Source organism: Aptenodytes forsteri, unplaced genomic scaffold, assembly GCF_000699145.1.
Source record: "Aptenodytes forsteri isolate BGI_AS27 unplaced genomic scaffold, ASM69914v1 Scaffold109, whole genome shotgun sequence".
NCBI classification, from domain to species: Eukaryota; Metazoa; Chordata; class Aves; order Sphenisciformes; family Spheniscidae; genus Aptenodytes; species Aptenodytes forsteri.
This window is the reverse complement of record NW_008794431.1, coordinates 1,189,894-1,212,775: the sequence shown is the minus strand read 5'-3', so window position 1 is coordinate 1,212,775 and position 22,882 is coordinate 1,189,894. Positions and strand designations below refer to the sequence as shown.

The 22,882-nt window shown below is 38.8% G+C and overlaps 1 protein-coding gene and 1 non-coding gene across 3 annotated transcripts in view; one reads left to right on the top strand and one right to left on the bottom strand.

Moving 5' to 3' along the window:
* LARP1B (La ribonucleoprotein domain family member 1B) overlaps positions 1-5,451 on the top strand; it is a 52,633-nt gene extending 47,182 nt beyond the window's left edge. The window contains exons 15-19 of one of the 2 annotated variants that reach the window (XM_009289495.2): positions 350-507; positions 815-959; positions 2,215-2,324; positions 2,540-2,667; positions 3,458-5,451. In XM_009289495.2, coding sequence (XP_009287770.1) covers positions 350-507; positions 815-959; positions 2,215-2,324; positions 2,540-2,667; positions 3,458-3,691 — 775 coding nt within the window. In that variant the 3' untranslated portion in view covers positions 3,692-5,451. Of the gene's footprint in view, positions 1-346; positions 508-814; positions 960-2,214; positions 2,325-2,539; positions 2,668-3,457 lie in introns of both variants that reach the window. The other variant, XM_009289494.2, reaches the window with a different exon arrangement.
* Positions 5,452-10,869: 5,418 nt separating this feature from the next.
* The window catches only part of LOC103907335, a 37,722-nt gene continuing 25,709 nt past the window's right edge, over positions 10,870-22,882 (bottom strand). The window contains exons 2-3 of the transcript XR_002086333.1: positions 12,845-13,000; positions 10,870-12,096 (exon numbers count right to left, since the gene is read on the bottom strand). This is a non-coding gene — a transcript (uncharacterized LOC103907335). The remainder of the gene's footprint in view (positions 12,097-12,844; positions 13,001-22,882) is intronic.

Sequence of the window (22,882 nt, the reverse complement as noted above, 5' to 3'; positions counted from 1 at the left end):
TTAGTGGACATGGTGGTGTTGGGTCGATGGTTGGACTCGATGATCTTAGAGGTCTTTTCCAACCTTAATGATTCTATGATTCTATGATTTAAAATCAGGCATTACAGTAATGTTTAATTATCATCATCCAAAACTGCCTGTTTTTTGACATTAGCACAGAATCTGATTTTCTTGAGGTGCACCCGAAAACAGATGACTGGGACCCTAGGCATGCATTGTAGTGCTCGTCAGGTGACTGTACTACGCTGACAGCTCTTGCATAGATCAGAATGGTTGAAAATTGATTCTGTAGAAAAGCACTGTTTATGGGACAGAAATAAGTTCGTTTTTGTTTTTTTTTCTTCAGCAGTTCCAATGCTTCGCCTTCAGAAGGAGCTCCACTAGCAGGAAGTTACGGGTGTACCCCAAATTCTCTTCCAAAATTTCAGCATCCCTCTCATGAACTGTTAAAGGAAAATGGCTTTACTCAACAGGTGTACCACAAATATCGTCGAAGGTGTCTAATGGGTAAGCCCCTAAATGTGCTTCCTCAAATTTAGGTAGAAGTTACTAGGTGTCATCTGATACCTGTTTTCTCCACATTGTTCCTCATCCTTAATTTTTCTTGGGAAAGGAAAGCAAAATTTATTTGATGCTTCTATTTTATGAACTCTGCTTTCCATGTAACTTTACATTCCCTGACAAAAAAATTACCCTCAAATATAAACTTAAGTTACTGGAAGATCTTGTATGTGTATTACTCATGGAAAAGCACTTGAAAATATTCTGCTGAAAAATTAAAAATAGCTTTTTTCCCTTTCTTTTTTTCTTCTAGAGAGGAAACGGTTGGGAATTGGCCAGTCCCAAGAAATGAACACACTTTTTCGTTTCTGGTCCTTTTTTCTGAGAGATCACTTTAACAAGAAAATGTATGAGGAATTCAAACAACTTGCTCTAGGCGATGCAAAAGAACACTACAGGTATTCGCTTTTTCCTGGAAGTTAAAGACTGTTGAGGTCTTACCATTCATTTTAATGACTGTGAAGTTTACGTGTATCTGAAGTGAACATTCTTAGTATTGGCTATGACTCTTTGTAAATCTTTAAAATAGCAGTCTGTGTAAGTTCTTTTAATAGCAAAAATCTGTTTGTATCTATCTGTGCTTTGCAGATAAATAGCTAAACGTGCAGCATTTCCTGACTTGTAATTGGTCCTGAATTCTACAAAATCCGGTAACTTGTTGACTGTGACAAGTTGGCTCTATACTTACTAACACTCATAAGATTCTTCCTTCCGCAGGTGAAAACATTCTTAATCTCATTCAACTTGTTCAAACTGCTTCTTGCCTTCCAAAAATGCTGGAAAAATGACCACAAAAGGAAATTACCACTACCCCTTTGCTCTTTGATATTATCCCCTTCTTTTCACCCAGTTCCCCTCGCCTCTGTTTCCCTTAGCCAAAGAGACAAGGTAGCCCAGCGTTTTGAATGGCGAGCGAGGAAGTACTGGCTATGGAAATCCTGAAGTTCGGATATGAAGTCCGAGACTGCGGAGTGATAGTCCCTAGGGTGCAAAGGTGGCTTTAATAATACCTTGTGTCTCTGCTCTGAGCTTTCTTGATGCTCTGCGATTATCCAAGGATACATTTACCAGGAGAAACTTCAGAAGGCTCTTAAGGGGACTAAGGTGGCAGCAGATGGATGCAGAACAGAAGGGAGGTCCCAGCTATCTAGAGGCCCGAGGCAGCTCTGGTGACGGTGTGGCAGCCAAAGCCAGAGTGTGACTAAATACTGAGACAGAAACCCCAGCACTGGGGTGTGCAGGAGCTGGAAGAACACCGAGTCCTGCCCTACACATCGGGTTTTGCACTGATGGTGGGTTAGGCTGACTTTTGGTCTGACCCACTATGGTTGGTTTTACGTTGAAGCTTTTTGTGTATACAAACATACTGAAAACATGAAAGTGTGCGTCTCCATTTTGTACGTGTGTATGGTGTCTGTAGTTCCTAAGTTGAAACCGTGGGACAAACCTGGTTTTCCTAAGTCAGTTTTGATTATTTGTGAAGATGTTTCAGAACAATATAAAAACTGATGTGAAAAGGAAGTGTTTTTTATGAGAAGGGTAAAATGAGACTATGCCATTTACTTAAATGCAAGGAGAGACTGAAAACTTGCATCCTTCTGAGGAATGAGGAGCGTATGTATAAGACTTTCGTACCTCTCTGTTCTGTTACAGGTATGGATTGGAATGCTTGTTTAGATTTTACAGCTATGGCCTAGAAAAGAAATTCAGGCCAGAAATATTCAAGGATTTCCAAGAAGAAACAAAGAGAGACTATGAAGCTGGTAATTATCATAGGCCAGTCACTGCTGACACCGGGGTAACTTTAGTTGGGAGATAATCCCAATTCATTGGCACCGACTTGTTAACTAACCCAAGAGCAGCTTTTGTTCATGTTCCTTGTATCTTACAGTTCTTTTAAACATACAGTTACCAGTGAATAACTAAGTTTTCAATTAAGTCTTTGTAAATTGGTAAAATTATCTTTTTCCATTATTAGGTCAGCTATATGGACTGGAAAAATTTTGGGCTTATCTAAAATACTCTCAGCACAAGACTCCAGCCATTGACCCCAAACTGCAAGAATACCTTAATAAATTTAAGAGACTGGAGGACTTCAGAGTGGATGTAAGTTTCCATGTCTACTTTAAATAAGTATTTGGTGTACGAATATTTTTACTGCAAGGTAAACTGAGAACGGTACTTCATTTCACAAAACAGCAGCTTTACAAATCCTGTCAATGACTAGAAAAAGCATGATTAAAAAAATTAAATTCAAATGAAAAACACAGTTTTATTCTAGACATTCTTTTTTGAACCAAAGTACGGTGCTGAGGTGTGGTGCCTAAAATGTAAAAAGTGTTGATCTGTTTTCATTGTGTAATGAAATAAATAGCAAAAACCAGCGGATTTGTCGCCTGGTAAGACTGAGGACTTCTATACCATTTAAGAATTTGGCAAATGAATTAATGCCCAACTGGTATTTCTTAATGAACTGTGACAGGCATTGTCCTTGCCGAGACTTCCTATGCCAAATTCAATGTATCCTTCCTGTAGAACGCTGAATTCTGAAACTGTGTGACTCCAGAGTGTAGTGCTTTTCGTAACTGGGCTATGGTGCACTACGCTACCATCGTCCTCTCTAATCCTCCATTTTCTGGGAGTTGTGGCAAACATTTGAGCAGTGACGATTAAATAATGCTGTAAGACTGTTTAAAGTCCTTAATATGTCATGCACTTGCACTTCTAGCTAAATGGCCAGGAAAGCTTTAGAATATCATCAGTGAGCTGTGAATAACTAAGATTACTAGGCCGAATTATGGAATGCTCTGTCTTTTTTGCTCCTTTAAGTGTACGAAAAGGCAACTATCTGGCCTTACAGAACAACATTTAACAGGTTGCCAATGTTTATTTTCAGCCTCCTATTAGCGAAGAATCTGGCAGAAACAGACCAGTTGCTGCAACAGGTGAGGATTCAGGTCATCACAGACATCAGTCTAATTCTTCTAAAACACTTCTTGCCACTAAACGCACGGCTGCCTGTCAGTCCCAGGCCCTGGGAAATGTTACCAGTGGGAATGCTGTGCAAGCGTCCGGAGGCCATAACAATGCTGCCACAAAATCTATAGAAGGTGACGTACCAGAAAAATAGACTTACGATGAGCTTGCGCCCTTGAGAATCAACTTTATGTCACTCTTAATTTGGACATCTTCAAGGCGAGCCAATCTAATACATGATTAAAAACGTATGGGAAGACAAAGGAGTGGATTCTCTTTTTCACAGGATTTAGTTCCAAAACACTTACCCTAGGAGAGTTGCTCTTGGTTTTGGGATCATCGGAAGGATCCTAGGGAAGATTCTTTGGCTTCAGTATTGCTTTCCTCAAGCTTTTGTTTACAAAGAACTGCATTCCTTGCATATGCAAAAAATACTTTGGGGGATGCCTTACATTTCAGCTCATATTTCTTAAAAAAGGTATGACATACCCATGTTATTTACTGTGCTTTCTTTACCCAGATCTTCCCATTATTTGTATTTTACCAAAGCAAAAAAAATTAAGTTATATGTAGAATTTTAAATGTAAAGGAAGGATCTATGTGATTGGTTTGCTCTTGAATCTAACTATTAAAAAGTATGTTTTTGTGCAAAAGCACACTCGAGAATGTGCAGCTATCTATGAAACGGCATTTCTCGATTCTATTTAAAGACATAGTTTCTATTTTTTTCAGGGTCTCCATAGTTAGCATTTTAAGTACGGAGTTTGAGTGGACATAACTGGGATAGCTTTGCAGATACTTCCTTCGGTATTGGTTGTTAATAACTCAAGCAACAGAAAAACACAGGGGAAAATGGATCTGTTGATTTCAGTGTCTTAAATTAACATACAGTATCTACAGTTTGTGCAGGCTGTTAAAATAGCAAACTATTCAAATTATTCTCAGCTTGAGGGGTGTCTTCACTTGAATTCTCTTACGATTATGAAGTACTCTTAACAGGAGAGGCGTAATTTTTAATTATTTTTTTTCCTCCATATTTCAAGAATAAAAATGAGTTTGGAGGGAAACAAAGTATTCCTTGTAAATTTTTTTGCTTTAGTTTGCAATTTCTGAATGAAGTTCTGCTTAAATTGTGCTAGCTAAGCCTAAATAATTTCAAACAGGTCTAAATACAATTTCACTGAATGTAAGTTACTCAAATAGAAATCCGTTTCTGTAGCTGAAAGATGGGGATGTTCATATCCTGTAATTTCTTACTAACTTCATTACTTTGTTTTTAAAGACTCAGAAAGAACCGAGTGGGTAACTTCTCTCTTCTAAGGGTAGGTGAGAAGAATTTCAGCTTTTTGTTAGCCAACTGCAGAAAAGACTTCAGTCAACTTCTAAAGTTAAAAAGTTATGTCTAGCACAAATGCCTTAATCCATGAAGGTGTCCTGACTGCACAGCCACGTATGGGGTTTTAAACTTGTGTGAGATCTCGGAGGTTATAACAGGTCCATTAATTTTTCAGTCATTGTCTTGCGAATCTCAATGGAACAAATTACGAATGTTTGCATTGTAAAGGAGCGTATGTTAGCAGTGGCCTTCCCAACAGTTAATACAATTCCAATACAAAATTGAGCCTTTTGTAAGTGGCCTGTTCTACATGAATTTAAATGAACACATACCAATATATTAAGTAATTTCCTATAAATATGCTGAAGTGACACATCTCAATCCTGTGTTTGATCCATGCCTTTTGCTATCCAAGAAAATGATGCGAATGTAAATTTGGATTGAAATTGTATATACAAGTAATAAATTTAAGATTATTTCCTTTCCCTTTTTCATTGGAAAATGTGCGGATTAAGCTTTTAGTGTGTGTAATTTTGTGATATCTTGACAAATTTTATAAAAACAACAACAAAAACCCTAATAGTGTTGTATATCAACTTTTTTTCCCCCCAAAGTGTGAAGAAAAACACCTTGAAAGAGCGTAAGGCTGTAGATTTGCAGGTGAACTTCTGTTGCCTCTGGTGCACTAGGGTGTCAGGGAAACCCAGCCCGTTAAAGGCTGAAGTGGTTCTTGGAATGTAAGCCAGCTTTCTTAAAGTTCAATATTGATTTATTTCTTTCATATGACTGGGTATTTGTCAAAGAAAAATATGACAGGAGAATGATAAATATGGCTGAAAGCAAAGAGAGTGAATACTTTACCTGCTGTCTGTCCTGTGGGCCTCTATGAATGATAAATATGGCTGAAAGCAAAGAGAGTGAATACCTGCTGTCTGTCCTGTTGGCCTCTATAGGGCTAGTTGCTTAGACAGTGTCCCTTTATTTAGGTGGACAAAAACCCACCCAGCTCTGGCTACCTTTCAGGAATGCCCCCTTTCACTTCCCACGGGCTTGAATCTTCCCTATCTCCCCTTGCAGACAGGTGGAAAACCCAGTAACTTGCATTACTGCTGTTTGCACACAGAGCTGAGAACAAAACCACTGAATTTTAGAATAAATCCTAAAGACTTTGCTGGCTAAGCAGCTTGTTTCTCTATATGGCTTGAAGTGGTTAATCACCTTTAAATAACTGACATACCTGTTGCAGAGCCATAAATTTGTCTTTGAACATGCCTTTTAGGTCCACTTAAGCCAACCTTCAATTTGTCTTAAGACTGGTTGTATTCTAACAGTAGTCTATTACTAAACACTTAGCAAGTCTTAGACCTTTCCTTGTCTAAAAGTTCTTCCATGTGCTTATTAAAGAATTTTTTTTTAGGTTTGTCTTCATTTCTTCTGTTGAGAAATGACTGTACAAATATTTCAAAACGCTACCCTGCCTAAACTCAGTCAGATTTTTCTTTTGTCATGCTCAAAATATTGGATTCTAAAGGCTTTTAAAAAGGGAAGGAAGGGAAGACTCAACATGGCTCTTGCTCCTGATGGAGACCAGATAATGTTTTCCCATAATGAGCAGCAGTAGCCTGTCTGCATGACCGATGCTCCTGGAGTTTAACAGGGATTTGGGCTTCTGTGGGAGATAAAGCATTAGAAGGAACTGAAACCAGTTTGTATTCATAGCAGCCTCTAACCTGCAGACTTTGCTTCAGGCATCGCTGCCCTAGTGAGGTGACAAACTACACTCGGTTCCAGACGGAGGAAGAGACTAAGCGTTAGCCAATGTTCTTTTACTGACAAATCCCACAGCTCTGCTAGGCTATACCTGTAATCTTAAAAGCTTTATTCTCTGCTGTCTTCAGCCTAGAAGTTTTGGGGGTTTGTTTTGGGTTGTTTTTTTTTGGGGGGGGGGGAAGGAATGCAGTTCCCTTTGCAACTTCCACAAACTCCACTATGAAAATGCAGCAAACAGACCAACCCCCATAATGGACCTACAGCTTTTAACTTGTCTTATTGTTGTATGACCTAAGTAACAAGAAACTTCGGAGTAGAACTTAAATGGCAACATTATAACACTTTAAAGAAGTTTAATCATCTCTGTTACCAGTTCTAAGGTAGTGCCTTGGGTAGTACCTTCGAAGCTGCTGAGTTGGGGTTTCTTTCTAGTTTAAAAAAAAAAAAAAATCGTACCTTCAAATATGTAAAAGCAAAGGACAGGGATTTCACTCCTGTGAAATGGGCTGGAGTCAGTCAAGAGAAAGGGAGTCTTTATACAAACAGTAATTGAATACTTGTGGTCAAGTGACAAATCCAGACTTGCCCCTGGAACTTCATACCTCCAAAAGGCTTTATTTTTAGACACTTACAGAATGTACACTTGTAGGCTTTGCCCAGTTACCTAGAAAACATGACAGGTCGGTAAAATGATTGTCACAAAAAAAACCCCAAACCACCAACCCCAAGTAAACTTTGTAACCAGAATGGGGACAATTGATTTGCTCATGAATTTTGCAGAAAGGTTGCTGTGCCAGACTAGAAGTCTATGAAACACATTAAAGTTGCTGCCTTCAGGTACAGGAAAAAAAATACACAAAAATCCTCAAAGAGAAAGGGCAAGGAACACTAGTTTGGGGGTTTTTGTTTGGTATTTTTTAAGTTTTCAGTTAAACAACCCTTCACCTGCATTTGAACCAACCTTGGCACATATGTTCTATCAAAAGCAAGCTTAAAACCCAATCTGTAACCACCTATTAGTAAACATTCACCTTTAACCATAAATTAGAAGCCAGTGGAAGGATGTGCCAGTAACATTCATACTTAATTATTTATTTGGTTTCCACATTTAAGTAAGCCTTCAAGGCCAGAGTTACATTATTACTAGCGTTAAGTAGGAAAAGGAGTAAAGAGCCAAATCTGCAGCCGCACTTGCATCATTCCATTCATGCCTGAAAGAGCAGTCGGACGACAGTGATGGCGGGGTTTCTCCCCACAGCCTACACTTCGGTCTGCAACATTAAAACGGGAGAGAACCAAGACTGCAAGAAGGACTCTAAGGCCGCAGGACTTCATCACAAACGCACTCTGAGCTTCATAAATGAACTTCAGCAACACTTCAGTACTGAGCTGGTGAATTACTGAGTAACGCTTCATGGAAAAACTACACAGCTTTGTCCTAAAAAAAATAAAACCAACCCCAAAGCAGAGCCAGGAAGACCATTATATTCAAAGTACTAGGTCTTGATCTGTATTTTGTCCTATTCTGCACAACAATGCCTGTATTTCCTGGAGGAAATAAAACCCCACAAACGTTTCTTGCAGAGAAAACAATTATCAGAGAGACTCAAACAAAGCATAAGTAAGGTTTAACTATTCTTTGACCTTTACAATGAAGATAGTAAAATCAAACTGATTTTGCAGGAAGAAAAAAAATGTTAGAAAATAGCCTTAGAACTAAGATATTTAAAGTGAAACAAGACCAGAAGCAGAGTGCCAAGCTGCTTTTACATGCTGTGTCCAACTCTGAAGGATAGAAAATTTAAACCTTAGCCAAGGAAAAGTAGATCTAGCTTGATAAAAAGATACAAACAAGTACAAGCACGTGAAAGGATAACTCTGTGGTCCTTAGTGGAAATTCAGGCTGTTCAGATCAAGTAACAACATGGTACTTTTTTTTTTCTTTAAATCAAGAAGGTTTAAAAAGAGATTTCCTGCCATAATAAAGCATTTTTGGGAAGTGGTGTACAAATGAGGCAGAAGTGTCAAAACAAATGACTACTCAAACTAGTTTAACACTAAGTCTAGCCTAGGAAAACAAGTCATATATTAAACTGGAAGTGTATTTTGTTTCTAAAGATGATAAGAAATAGTCCCTTTGAGTCCCTTATGTTGCTTAAACAAAATTTAACACATTGTCAGTATCAACCTGCCTGTCATTTTAGTTAATAGTGAATTTTGACCAAATGATTGACACAAATGTTACAAGGATGAACGCCTCCATAAAATTATTAATTGCACTGAAGTTTTGAGGGATCTGATGTTATTCTAAATTATTCTTCGTATGTGTCAACTTTTTATAAAAATGAAAGCTAGTGTGCTTTAAAGCACTTTTTTTAGGTTGTCAGCTTTAAATCACTAGTGACTTTGTATGTAGGATGAATGAGGTTAATTTAGATCCACAAGACACCAAAATACAGGATTAAGTCTACGCAACATACTGCTGCCATAGGACGACAGTTTTGTATTCTTCAGTTACCATGAAGTTGCTTCAAAGCAAAACTCATCCTTTACCCATCTTGCTGTTCAGCCAATCCTAAATCATAAAGGTAAGAATTTGAGTATTGTTCTTTTAAAACAATTCAAAAAACCCAACAAAACAACAAAACTTCACGTAACTTCACTGTGATGAAGCTTCACTGCATTTCTTGCAGCAAGGGAAAGGAAAAGGCTGCACTTGGGTTAGGAAGTCACGGCATATGCAAAACTACCCTTCTTTCTCCAGTAGGAAGTTTCTACATAAACCAGATACAAGCATGATAAACAGCCAATGCTACAGCTATGCCAGATGTAGCAACACTAACAGCTGTAATGAGAGAAGAGCAGAGTAACTCACGGCAAGCGTTAAAAACCTCCAGCCATGATTTTGTACAGTAGAAGCTGTAACACATAGTACCTGTATTTTTATGTGGAAGCCTGGGAAAAAAAAATATTTATCTATCTGGTTGTCCTATCTGATTGATAGTTGGGTAAGCCTTCTTTTCCTGCTCTGCAGCTATACACGTCTTGGTGCCATGATGAGGTGCAACAGCTGGTGCGAAAACTAAAAGTGAAAGGCATACTGTAAGTGAAGGGTAGTGTAAAACCTTTTATAGCAAGATTTAGTTAAAAGAAAAAAAAATCCCTAGTGGAGCATCAAGATAAAGAACTGGTGCTTACGTACTCCTAGCTCCTGTCCTATGCAAGAAAGCTTTTCTTTATCCCTTGGTAGCTTCCACTGTTCCATCTAAAACACATATTTTTGTGGTTAGTTACACTAGCATGCCCAGCATTTCAGCAGTGTTAGATGATTAGCAGACACTTCTTATAGTACTAACGTGCAAACCAAAGTCTGGACACTTGCACCAACGCTCAGCTTATAAGGATGTGACCTAAGCAGAAACCAGTGCTTTACTGAATTACAGTCAGCAGCTGAACAGCCACACACCGAACTGGATTGTTCAGCCTGTACAAGAACCTGCAAGCGTAACCTAACTTCTATGGAGAAATGGCTCCAGTTCCGCTACTTCTGTGATAAAACTATTCTTTTCCAAGCTTGGGCACACAAGGAACAGAACTCAACCTGCTTTCTAGGACACGTGAGTTACACATGATTCAACGGAGGATTTCTGTTTATTTGTTTCATTTACATCAATATAAATCTCTTTCAGTCAAATAGTAATAAAAAGGAAGTAGTCCCTGGAATTTCACAGTTCAACAGAATGTATATATAGAAATCCGTTACTGTAGACTGATCACAGGTGAAATCTGCAAACAGAGGTACAGATGTAAGCCATAAAGCTGCAAGTCATGAACTTAATAGCGTCACCGTTAGGAATTTAGCAGAACAGACGGTGAAATTTCCCACGTATAGATCTCCAGCGTTCTTGTCCCATTAGTGCCACGAGACATACTCCTTTTACTGTATGTTACACAATTTCCTATAATGCTTCTCCTTCCTTTACATCACTTACTTTTTTCCCACCATAAATGCACTGGCATAGGTTTATTTTTTTAAATACAGCTTACCTAAGTAAGTCTTCAAGATTCTTCAAAAGCTGGAACTTGAAAGGAAAAATAACACCACGAGGACAAAGAACAGTATTAATAGCGGTGGATGTTTTATATCCAAGACTTCTTCCCCTTGCTTTGTATTCCATCATATTCCAGCTCTGCTTAACAGCTTCTACATAAAGTCTGACAGCACATTTGGTATCGTACATGCTTTATTAAAATGGTACTCGTATTTACAATATCTGCAGAAACAATCCCTCCCAAGTCTTGCATTCAGACAGACACGCACACATACACACGCGCGCACGCCCCTTCCCTCTACCGGGGTGTGAAGGCTATGCTCCCAAAAGTTAGGCAGCTTCTGGAAGAGGAGGAAGGGTGACTTTTTTGTGTGTTTGTAATTACTTAAAAAGAAGCACGGGAGTATGCATTTGGCCATCACAATGCTAATTTAAGTATATGTAGTATTAACATATGGCAGTAACACTGTGTATTCCTCTTTTACATTCTATACACAGAATGACATCCAAGGTTTTCCAGTCAACAGAACATTCTAACTTCAGTCTCAATGCTGCTTGTAGTGACTATGAAACCACAATTTTGGGGCTGTCCCTTAAAACAATTCAAGTCTATGTAAGCGAAATAAGGCACAATTAATATTTGATTTGATTTGATTTAGAGGATGGGAAAAGGGGGAAGAGGCAGGCTTCAGATGATAACAGTTGTTGCAGAGGAAACAGTTTTACTCAATCCTTTTGGGAAAAGGATGAATTTTACCCCCATCCTAATCTACATGGACTTCTCGTAGAGAACTGAAGGATTCTGCCAGGGCTACTAACGCCCACATACGAAACAAAATTGGAAATCCACATTTCAACACCAGTTTCAGTAGTCTAACCTACTGATACTGATGTACATGAGTATGTCTTTCTTTAATGCTGAAGGAGAAGACACACATGAAACAAGATTCAAACCTTCCACTGAGCTTGAAGACTCACGTCTTATAGAGAGCTTGTAACATATACTATTTGAAGGCTTCAGCTTACCGATAAAAAGGAATAGCGATTTTGCCTTTAAACCCCTGGCCCCTCTTCACTAACGAAGCCTAACCAGACATTACAAATAAACTGCAACAAAAAGTTTGGCAGCACAAATAATGTCTAGTATTCAAATCTTCATTTGTGAGTATATTATTTTCCTTGTACAAAACCTGTTGAATGTTTTTCGCAGCAGATGAACTGTACCCAAAGATGCAGGACATTCTGTGATGGGGAATAAGAGGTTGCAGTTCCGAAGGCCCCTGACTTTGGTTGTTTACAAAGTTCATTCCTGTTTAGTGTGATCCTTGGTATCTTCCTCATCTGTGTATTCTGATGGTTCTTCCCCTGGTTTTAGGAGTCTACCTACGTAGTCGTATTTTTCTGAAAAAGATTTATGATTCCATTACAATCAAATACAGCTGCATTTGCTAGTTAGCCTGCACTGCTGCAAATTCACTTTTTCTCCTATACACTACAGTTCTGAACCTGAATCACTGAAATTGATGGCAATTTATCAGCAAGCTCAGCCTCCTAAAATAATCTTGCTACCATTGCTGCTCACTACTTTCTCTACTCTGAGTACTTTGTTTCAATTCTCCCGTACCTAACCAGGCAAGCTTTATCACACAATGGCTGAGAACACTGCTATTAAAACCGGCACAAATTCCCTCAGCCTGTTTTGATTTCAATTAATGTGCCCCCTCCCTCCAGAGGCATACTTCCATGCTTTTGAGAAATCATTTCAAGACAAACTTGTTCAACCCTTCATGCCAAAACCACTCTTAGTCCTCATAGTAATTCTATGGCATCCAAAGCCAACAACCTGCGAGCAGGAACTCGATCAGCTAAGCTACGCTGAGATTCGAGAGTGAGATTCTGTGCTGAAGAGCTGAGAGGAGAACAGCTTTCTTGTATAAAACTAAAAGGTTGAAAAAGCTATAGCGGGATATAGTGGAATCTTCTCTATGGGAGAAAGGCCTGAAATCCCATGTCTTTTCCTAAGAAAGTTACATTGCATTGTTAACGTTACTGTCAACATCTCTTTAGAAGCCGCCCCAAGCCCAAATCAGTCATTTTTATTAAAAGCATTTCCTTAAGCTAAAGATGTGCTGCTAATTTGAGAATTTACCTTTAAATTGCATTTCCCACTCTCTTACACTTTCCATCTGTACAGCATTTAAGTCCGATAGGTCATCATATTCATCTCTGAGTGCATCTTTATCTAGACAGAAAGTTGCTAGTCCCCTGGAGGCATCTCTGCCAGCAAATATTCCATATGGGCCCTCTGAAAACAAAAAGACAAAATCGATACCTTCAAGTCTTTGTTTATGGTGAGCAATCTCAGTTCTTTTATATAGTCTGCCAAAGCCACACATTAAACTTCTGCAGTGATGGTAACAGCAGTAGTTTCAACGACATGGCTGTTTGACATTCAACAGCACTGCAATTCAATCTTAAGCATCACTAGGAGATAAAGTCTGCTGAGAGAAGCAGAACCAGGAAAATAGCTTTGAAGGGATATCTGGAAAAATCCCTGTCATTTGATGCAAGTCAGTTGATGTAAATTCCAAAGGGACTGGAGGCTGGAATTCAAAAGAAACGCACTTCTATTAAGCAAAACATAGAATATCTACAAGTCAGGCATGAATAGAAGCAAATTGTATAGACATCTTAATTAGAAATCCATTGACTTTCATCAATAAATAGAACTTAAAAGTGAAAATTAATAATTTCACTTCACTTATAGAACCACCACAAGTTTCTACATACTTGACAGTGCGTCTTTTCACACATTTCTTACTTCTGTGGAAACAACCTCATTTATTTTGGGTAGCAGATCACCCATACATCTATCCTGTATTGTTCTTGAAAACTGCACAAATCTTCATGTTACAAATGTAAAGCAACTACCTTCCTTGTGCTTTTTGACATGCAAAGCAGCACAAATGCGCTAATAAGATTTTGAGCAATGACTGTCAAATAAATATTACTACAAAGAGAACTGGATGATTTGCAAACCAACAACTTTCAGGATAAGGTTGGTAACCGGCTTTCCCAAATTTTAATGAATCTAAAGAACTTCAAAGATATTGTTATCTTAGATTTTCTTGACCTAAAAACAAATACTTTAATTCAGCTCAATTAAAAACAAAACAAAACAAAAAACACTTTAAAATTTTCTGCATTAACTGCAGCAGCTGAGCAACAGGGAAACGCCCAAGGCATTATAAAGAGTGGTCACTACTTGAAGATAAATAGGCCAGAACCCTTCTCTGGCTTACCTCTCAGAAGACGACAGCGGCCGTCAGCCTGAAGAAAAGGCAGCACCCATTGGCAAGAATGAATACAAGCAAGTGGCAACACACTGTCCTTTACCCCCTCTATGGCCTGCTGTAGCACCTCAGACCTCTTCCGCACCAGGACGAGCCACAGGAAATCATTCAGAGAGGCTGGCTTCCTCCCAGGCCGCTTGCTCCAGCCACCACACCTATCTGCTCTTGCCGGGCATTGACTGCAGGGTTGAGACAGAGGCTGGATGCAGCGGGAAGAACTCCTGAGGCAGGGAACCTGAGTACCATAGGATTAGAAGAAACTATGTCCTCACCAGAACTGGTGTCGTCTCTCTACCCCAGAGTGCTTGGCATTGTAAGTTGCTTATAGTCAAACCTGAGAACAGAAGGGTGTCTTGTATGCCAAAGACAATTCCCTGTCTCTCTGGAAATAAACAACTCATTTAAAAGCAAAATTTCACAAGAAGTACACATCAGAGAAAGAACTATCAACCGGAAGCTTGCACTGTACAAATCTGGCCGCAAGAGACAACCGTAATGATTAAGAGCATCTCTATGCTTGTCCTTTCAGATATTTAGCTCCAGGAACGGCATTCATAATAACTACCTCTGGGATCAGGGACCACATTTATGCCACTTAAGAGAAACAAAGTCAAGAGGGCTTGTGAACTCTCTTTTTCCTATTTGCATCCTGAATTAGATGTTTATTTGAAAAACAGGATTCGGAGACTGAAATCAATCCTATACCAAGATATTTAATCTATGCATTTTGCATGCCCAGTCACTTCCCATGAAACAATGTAAAAGGTAGTGATGGCCATCATTTGCAACATAACATAGAGCTGCTTCAAACAGGAAGTCTTGCTCCACTCCAAAACAGCTATCATTCAAGTGATCTAGTTTTTGATGTTCTGCATGAAGAACACAGGAGCTATAAACAGCTCTTACTAAGACCACACACAATCAGTAAATCCTTAAGAGCAACTACAAATTGCTACTTAACCTCCTCACCAACAGTATTTTGTTCCCAGTTTTTCCTTTCTTGGAAGTGTTTAAAACAAATATTTCCATAAACCCTACTAGCTATTTGCATAATGCATTTTTCAAAATTCTGGCTAACCAGAGTTAGAGAAGCACACCGTTCCCCTTCCCTTCTACCCTGCATTTAGTGGTTTATGGCGTTTTACAGCACCTGCTGAGATGCCAACCCTTGGTCCACCAGCCTGATTCCAATTATTTCTATTAAAAAGAGAATTACATTATATTTATCAGTATCAAGCCCTGAACACCCTTACATCTCAATACTATACTTAGCTGAAAGCATGAATGCTTTTAGAATATATCAGTTTGCATTAAGATTAATGGATGCAAAATTTCTGCAAATATATTGTAATGGCAGATGCTATTATACCAATTTTTTTTTTCTTTTCTAAAGTTGAATTCAAATGTTAGCATTCCAGCACGTTTACTACAGAAGTATTCAGGAGTCACAGAGAAACCATCTAGCCAGGTCCAAGCACTCAACAGAATGCTAACTAGTAAAAACCAGCCTTTGGATTTAGTAGATAGCATCTCAAATTCCAGCTCTGCAAATGTAACTTAGAAATGTGTCCCATTCTTTAATCCTTTACTAAAAGGCAAAGGTTGAATTAAGATTGTTTAAAAAAAAGCGCAAGCCTGGTTTCACCTTAGTTGCAGGGTTGCTAAAACAGAAGTTCAGAGATCTCAGTATGAGCAGTCTACTTCAAGATTTAAAGCTTCCATTTAGGTACTTTTACACAGAGATTAAGTACAGTATTTTATGTTAATATAGAATATACAGGTCTGGGGTTTTGCTATAAGCCCACGTCTATTATTCACTTTTATATAAATACTGGTGCAACAGTCTTAAAACGGTATTTTGCACATCAGTTCTCGTTGCGCTTGGAGAAGCAACCAGGAAGGTGCCAGCACCAGAACCCTGGCGAGAACAGGATTCTGAGGTAGAGGCATGAGTGCAATCCTAGACATGCTCCCACAGAGTTCTTTCATGACCAGAGGCAATTTACTTGGCAAGCCCTACCCATAGTCCTGCCTCTCTTTCCTTTTGTCTGCCTACCTATTTAGACTGGCTCCCGTTCTAAATAATTGATTGCACCGTGACATGATATACATACGGAAGAGATTGCAAGAAGAGATGCTATTAGCATAGGTATGTACACCAAACTGATTTTTCAAGACCCTATCACAAAATTTCAGTGGTTTTCTTTTGCTGTACCCCCAAATTAGCTATTTCATAGTCAAATATTTATTTGAAAAATTCTCCTTCCGCTCCTATTTGGCATCTCGCAACCACAAAAGGAAAGTCAGAGCAGTGTCAAAACCCATTAAAACATGTCTGCTACATGTTACTTGGCTACACCTAGCTACGAGCCTTACATGAAGGAAAACTTTGTTCCTTGAAGAATGCTGCTCTTCCCATCATTGCTTTCACATATTAAAACACTTTGTTTCAGAGCCTTTGTTTATTTTAGCGCTGAGACCAAACATTATCAAGACTACATATTTGCCTACGTATCTCCACATCTATACCACCACATTTATACACTGCCTTTTTCCCCTGTATAAAGTCCTCATTTACCTTACAACCCTACCTTGTGTTAAGTATGCCCTTCTCTAAGCTGCAACGCATGCAAAATGTTGCTACCCACCACCTGCAGATCCTCACTTTCTTTCAGAATCCAGTTAAAAATCTGGCCGCCTTGATGAATTTGTCATCTTGTTCCAGCCTGACATTCATCGTTATTCACAAATGAACTGGGCAGCTTGAGAATTGGCAAAATCGAAGTCTCTTCAGCCAGTAAAAATACCTTTCCAATTCCTGCACTCAGGATTTCTGCACCTCCTAGCCCCGTTTTGGTTCTCAAATTAAGATTTAATTTCTCTTTGCAGACACCCTAAAACAACAGCAGGCAAGGAAAAATAAATTTAACATTAAAGCACTGTATTTAAAAATTTGAGATATGAAGCTGTCCAAGCTGAAGTTTTTATTTGGAGCACTGCTTCTAGTCACTTGCTCCAAAACAGGTTAAACTGGATCTTGAAACAGCATGTGTTTCGATTTTCAACCAGTTTGGCCAATAGTTCCCCCAGCAAAACCTATGCCAGTGCTCAACTTTTGAGTAGATATTCTTGGGTTACCAAAGAGACTATCTGTCCATTTCAGTTCTATACTAGCTTTGCAGAACATCCCAGACTATTGCTCCAAGACTAGTAACGAAGGTGGACACTGCACACTGAACTTTGGATTGCTCCAACTATCAGCACAGGGACTGCACCACAGGTAACCGCATGTGGACTTTATATCTAATTAAGTGATTTGTAATCTAAGAATTGTATTCATTCTCACAAGGCCCATAGAAGTTCTCGGAAGAAGCCACACACGCTAACAAGGTTCAGTTTTAAATCAGCTTTGGTTTCTTCAAGTAGTCAAAAAACACTTCCAAGCAAGCACCAAATATGCAAAGCATGCCAGATGTTCTTTGCATCTGTGGGCTCCATGCAGCCACTGGAAATAAAACCCAGTTTTGTCTGAAGCTTAGAAATTCATGGACAACATTTCTTAAACTGCAGACAAGAATAAAGACTAATGTCTCCTTTAATGTAAGTTAAAGGAACAAAGGGAGACAGACCACGAAATTATTAACAGCTGCACTATTCTACCACTTTGTCTACCTTTTCCACTCCAAATCAAAGCGAAATCTCCACTGCCTGTTTAAAATTTTCCATCTGAATCCTGACAGGTGTTTGTTCAGTGTTGCATCTTTTATGAGGGAATGAAAACGCTACAAATTAGACAAAGCCATTTTGAGATGCAGCTTGAAAGCAGCAGCTTTCTAATAACATTTATCACTGGGAATTCAAGGTGACATAATTTTAACTTTACTGCTCCAGATTTACGTGAAAGGAAAGATGTGGGTCAATTTTAAGTTACAACTTGCATGGAAGGTAAGCGTTCTTAGGAGAGCAATCCACAAAGTCTACATGCTAAGATGGGAACTGCTTAGAAAGAGGGGTCTAAACCTGACTTCTTAGGCACAAGACCAGAGGGCCTCACTCTCTCTTTTGCTTGCTTCCTTTTTAACTGTGAAAAAAAGTGCAAGAATCAATGACCCAATTTTGACTAAAGGGGCAGACAACCAGCACTGCTAGAAGAGCCTGTAGTTCAGTAGTCAGGAGATTCCTGGAAGACAGCTCCATACTTGAGGAAGACTGAGATCCCGTATCTTGCTTTAGTGAGAAGTGCTCTGGCTACTAGTTTGTTCCATAATAAGGCAAGCAATGCTGGCCAGGTTTTTGATTAAATGAAAGAGAGCTACACTGCTATGTACTGGATTTAACATCTATATGTCATTAACAATGATGCCACTATCACAACCTAATACATCTGGCTTTGAGCATACCTGCTCGATCAGGCTCCTCAAACCTCAGGTGACTGGAACCTGAATGGTTTAAATAGGAACTAGGGATTTACACAGACCTTTTATCAAACACGCAGTTGTTCAAGTTTTAAGGAATATATTCAGGTTATTAAAAAAGGAAAAAGAAAAAAAAAAAAAGACAGAGAGCTGACAGACACAGAGCAGAAGCAGAGGAGGAGACTGAATAATGCACCTTCCTGCACAAAACCACTTTAATGGCCCTTGCTCTCCATGAACATAGACTGAGGGCTTAGAACAACCCCTTCATCCTGGTGGCAAGGGCACTACTCCCTTTAATGAGAAGTATGGAAACAATCTCTCACCAATACGCATGTATACACCTTTTCATTTTTACTACTTCTGGCAGGAACTTAGTTTCTTTATTGAGAAACACTGTTTGAAAAGCTGAGTCCCGGAGCTGGAGACACCTCCATTACACAGACACCAAAGAGCTGACAAACATCAAAAACACAGAGAAGATGATACACACCTTACAGGAAGCACTTCTTCCCTCCCAGTCTTATCCTCTGTACTTATCTGTAAACCCTCAGCCTGTTGTGTTCTTAATAAAGGCCACCCTTAATGGAATTCTCCAGATACAACATACATGATGTCCCTCCTGCAACATTTCACTCTAACCATACCCTTTTAAAGGTTGTACTGAAAAAGTCAGTGCCATCTTTTATAGAGACACAATTAAGTTTACTACAAAATTTTTCAAAGTATTTAACATCAGAAATTGCGGTTCTTAACTGTATTTGCAACATGAAATAAAGCTAATCTTCCCCTCATGAAAAATGAACTACGATGGAAATTTTTGTGGAAGGAACTACTGCTACCTAATCTATTCCTCTTGGCAAACTGGAAAGCAGAAATCTTCATGACACTTTGAAAGACAAGAGTGGGATGAGAAATGAGCTGACAGTGACAATGTATTGCAGCGAAGGAAACTCAGGAAATGGATTTTTTTGAAATCATGAAACATTAAGAACCAAGAAGTGACGTGGAACAGTTGTAAACACTGGATTGCAAATAATCCTGCTTTGTCATGCTCAAAGCCGTATATTTTTCATAACTGCACAAAGTATTTGATAAATTAATCAAAACCTGTTTACAGCATTATCTTGGCATGCCAATTTAAATGCTAAATACTAAGATTTGCTAACATTACTTTAACTCCTACTGTGCCCTTCTATTGACCAATATACTACCAGGAATATTGATACAAACAAACAAGAAATTAAATGTGATAAATGAAACAATTGATACAAACAAACAAGAAATTAAATGTTGTGATAAATGAAACGGTAAAAACTGTCTCTCATTATAGGGATATAAAACCAACATGGCACACACTAAAGGTATTAATCATTAGACTCTAAGTCATGAGATGTGAGTACAGATGGGGAAATCACCCCAAAACAGCTTCTTTGAAATTCTGGTTATGTGGTATTTTTAACAGTGAGCTGCTAATTGTTTACTTTATTTCTTTTAGAATTTGCGGGGGATAAAGGAAAAGGTAATTAATTAAAATTAATAACCAAGCAAAGCATTCTAGGACACTTACTCATTTGGGCACAAACAGAGGTGGTATTTGATACAACTAAAAGTGAAGTGTTGAAACAAAGCATATACTTGCAGGACAGAGGACTATCCCAGGAAGCAGTATTTTGGAAAAGAACTTAACAAGTAAAGTTTTAAATTAAGAGTTCACTGTAAGCGAAGTGATTTTTGGAGGCACAGACAGTTAAATGTGTGATATAACCTTTTCTTGCTCTTAGCTAAAATGCATTAGATATACCAAAGACTAACAGGATAGCAATGAGAGAAATTGTGGAAGGCTTAAAGGAGACAACGTGAGAAAAACGTTTCGATTAAATGTTCAAGAAACTGAAGTTTCCAATCATGGCTGTTTGAAAGGATGACTTGAACAGTCTATCCATTTTTTAAAAAATCTTAACTGTGTATATGCAAAGGGCTCCTCAATGAAACAGACCAAAGTGTAACAGGATTCAGTGGATAGAAACTTAAACAGGAGAGCTTCTAATAAAATCAGAAGCTTGGTGGGAGTTTTAATGGAATCTCAACTGCTGGACAAAAATCTGGACTAGATGACAATTCCATGCATTTTTAGCCTTCTGCTGTAAGTAGAAAAATAAGGAACACCTTTGCATCCAAACTACAGTGAAGGAAAAAAACCCAGACCTTAATTTCAAGACATCAGAGGCCTTCTGAGACAACCACATTACTCAACGTTAACCCAACAGTCAAGACATACTTCAGATTTAATAGTGAGCCCTCAGCCAATGCTTTTTGCTGCCTTCAAAGCTGAAGCACTATTTCACATCAGTATCTCAACAAAGTACAAAAGGCTCACAGTCGGAGCCTGCAATGTCAGCAAAGCCAGTGGTGCCCTCAACTGTTTCTTCTGTTAAACAAAATTTGGCCATGGCTCTGTTGATATGCTTTGCACTTCTTTTACTATACTCCAGCTATGAGGTGTAAAATTACCAAGAGAACTGCTGTGGACATCTGGCTACTCTGAAGTCTTTCTGAAAAGGTCTCAACCAGCTGTAGAAGACTTTTCCACCTAACTCTTCTCAGATCTTTTAAGGCCTGCAAACCACCTACTAGCTTTTTTTCTTTTCAACAAGACAGCTGCAAGAAAATATTCCCCGACATGCATCCGTACAGGGAAACCACATCAGCAAGATTCAAAAATCAACACGTTTGGCAGAAACACACAGCTGATGATGCACAGGTTGAGCATCACTATCCTAACGTGCATGGTCCCAAGTAACAGAGATCTGACAAAGATTATGTCAGTTCTGTTATAAAAAGGTAATCTTTCACTATAGGGGGAAAAAAAAAAAAAGCCTTTGTCCCTCTCCATGAAAAGCTGGAAGCACTGCTTAAGGGAAACCAGCTGCTGCCAGTTATCAAAAAAGCAGACTGATGTCCTAGAACATAAAGCTTTAGCTTCCTCACAACAATAAACCTCCAGAGGTTGACGATGTGAACCAGTGGTGATATCTACAGTGGAGAGTCTAAAATTTAATTTATGTTTGATACACAAAAGAGTTAAAGTGAATGTTTAGATTATGGCTCAGTATTATTTCATGGAGTAATTAATGAAGCAATCTGTCAGCTTACTGGAGTTTTAAGTTTCATGTAGCATATGTATTACCTGCATTTTATATCAGCACATAGGTCTCGGTTTAAAAACCCCTAAAGTGAGAGAGAAAAAAGAACTAGCCCAATTAAGTGTCATGAAAGCTGCAGCACACCAGACTGCATTTTCTCAGCTTTACTGGTCAATAAACAAAATAAGGCATGACAAGGTGGTTTAGATTCCATTGTTAACTTTTGCAGTACCCAGTCAGAAAAGCATTTTGATTCAATTATGGCAGGTTTAATTTCTGCAACTGGTAGCAGAGCTGGTATTACAAACTTTGAGGGTAACAACAGTTACAAAATACTAGCCCAGTTCAGCTGTGCAACTGCTTGTCACTTCCCTGGTAAGAACCAAAGACTTGTAACATGCCAGTTCTGTATTTTTCTTTTTGTAACCTAAGATTATTAAAAAATAATAATTACTTAACTTGAACTATTTCGATGCGGGGTGGGGGGGGGGGGGGAGTATCCTCTCCCCCCTCCACCTCTCATACAAAGACACTTGCCATACCTACTAATGAAAAATCCAGCATAATTTGATTAGATCAAGTTTTCCAAGCCACCATTGTTTAAGGAAGAAAATTATCAGCAGTCATAACCCTCATTTCCTTTGGCATCAGATGTGAACACAGTGTTCACTAGTAAGTTTATTCACCTCATTATTAAGAACACTGTTTATTACGAGAAAATATGCTGCAGTTTCACAATCTACAATGTGAATGTGGAACCATAACATTGCCTTTGAAGCATACTTTTCTGAACCTTTAAAGTATACATTTCTGCTCCAAAGAACTGTATTGTCTGTCTTTCTATTTAAGAGATTGGGTTGATTTCTGCACTCTTCTCAATGGCAGCAACGTATCAGTCCCTGAGCTCTCCCTGTTTGCCTCTATCCTGATTAAAATTCATACTCAGTATGACATTTCCACCTAAATAAGTAACCAGCTGGTTTTTTTCTTTCCTGAACCGTTAAGAGCTAGAATGAAGGAAGCATTGCTCAGCTGCACTTGGGAAACCTACTAGAAAAGACAGAAGGAAAAAAAAAAAATAATTAAACAATGCACATCCAAATCTAGGCAACTGGAAAACTGGATGCGTGATGGAAGCCCGAACAGAACCCGTTTTGCACCACCTATTTAAAATTCCCGTTAGGCCCCAGGCAGGCCGGCCGGCCTAGTAAGGGGTTGCGGGCCGCAGCGACCAGGGCCAGGTCGCGGTTTGCACGGCTGTTTCCCATCTGAC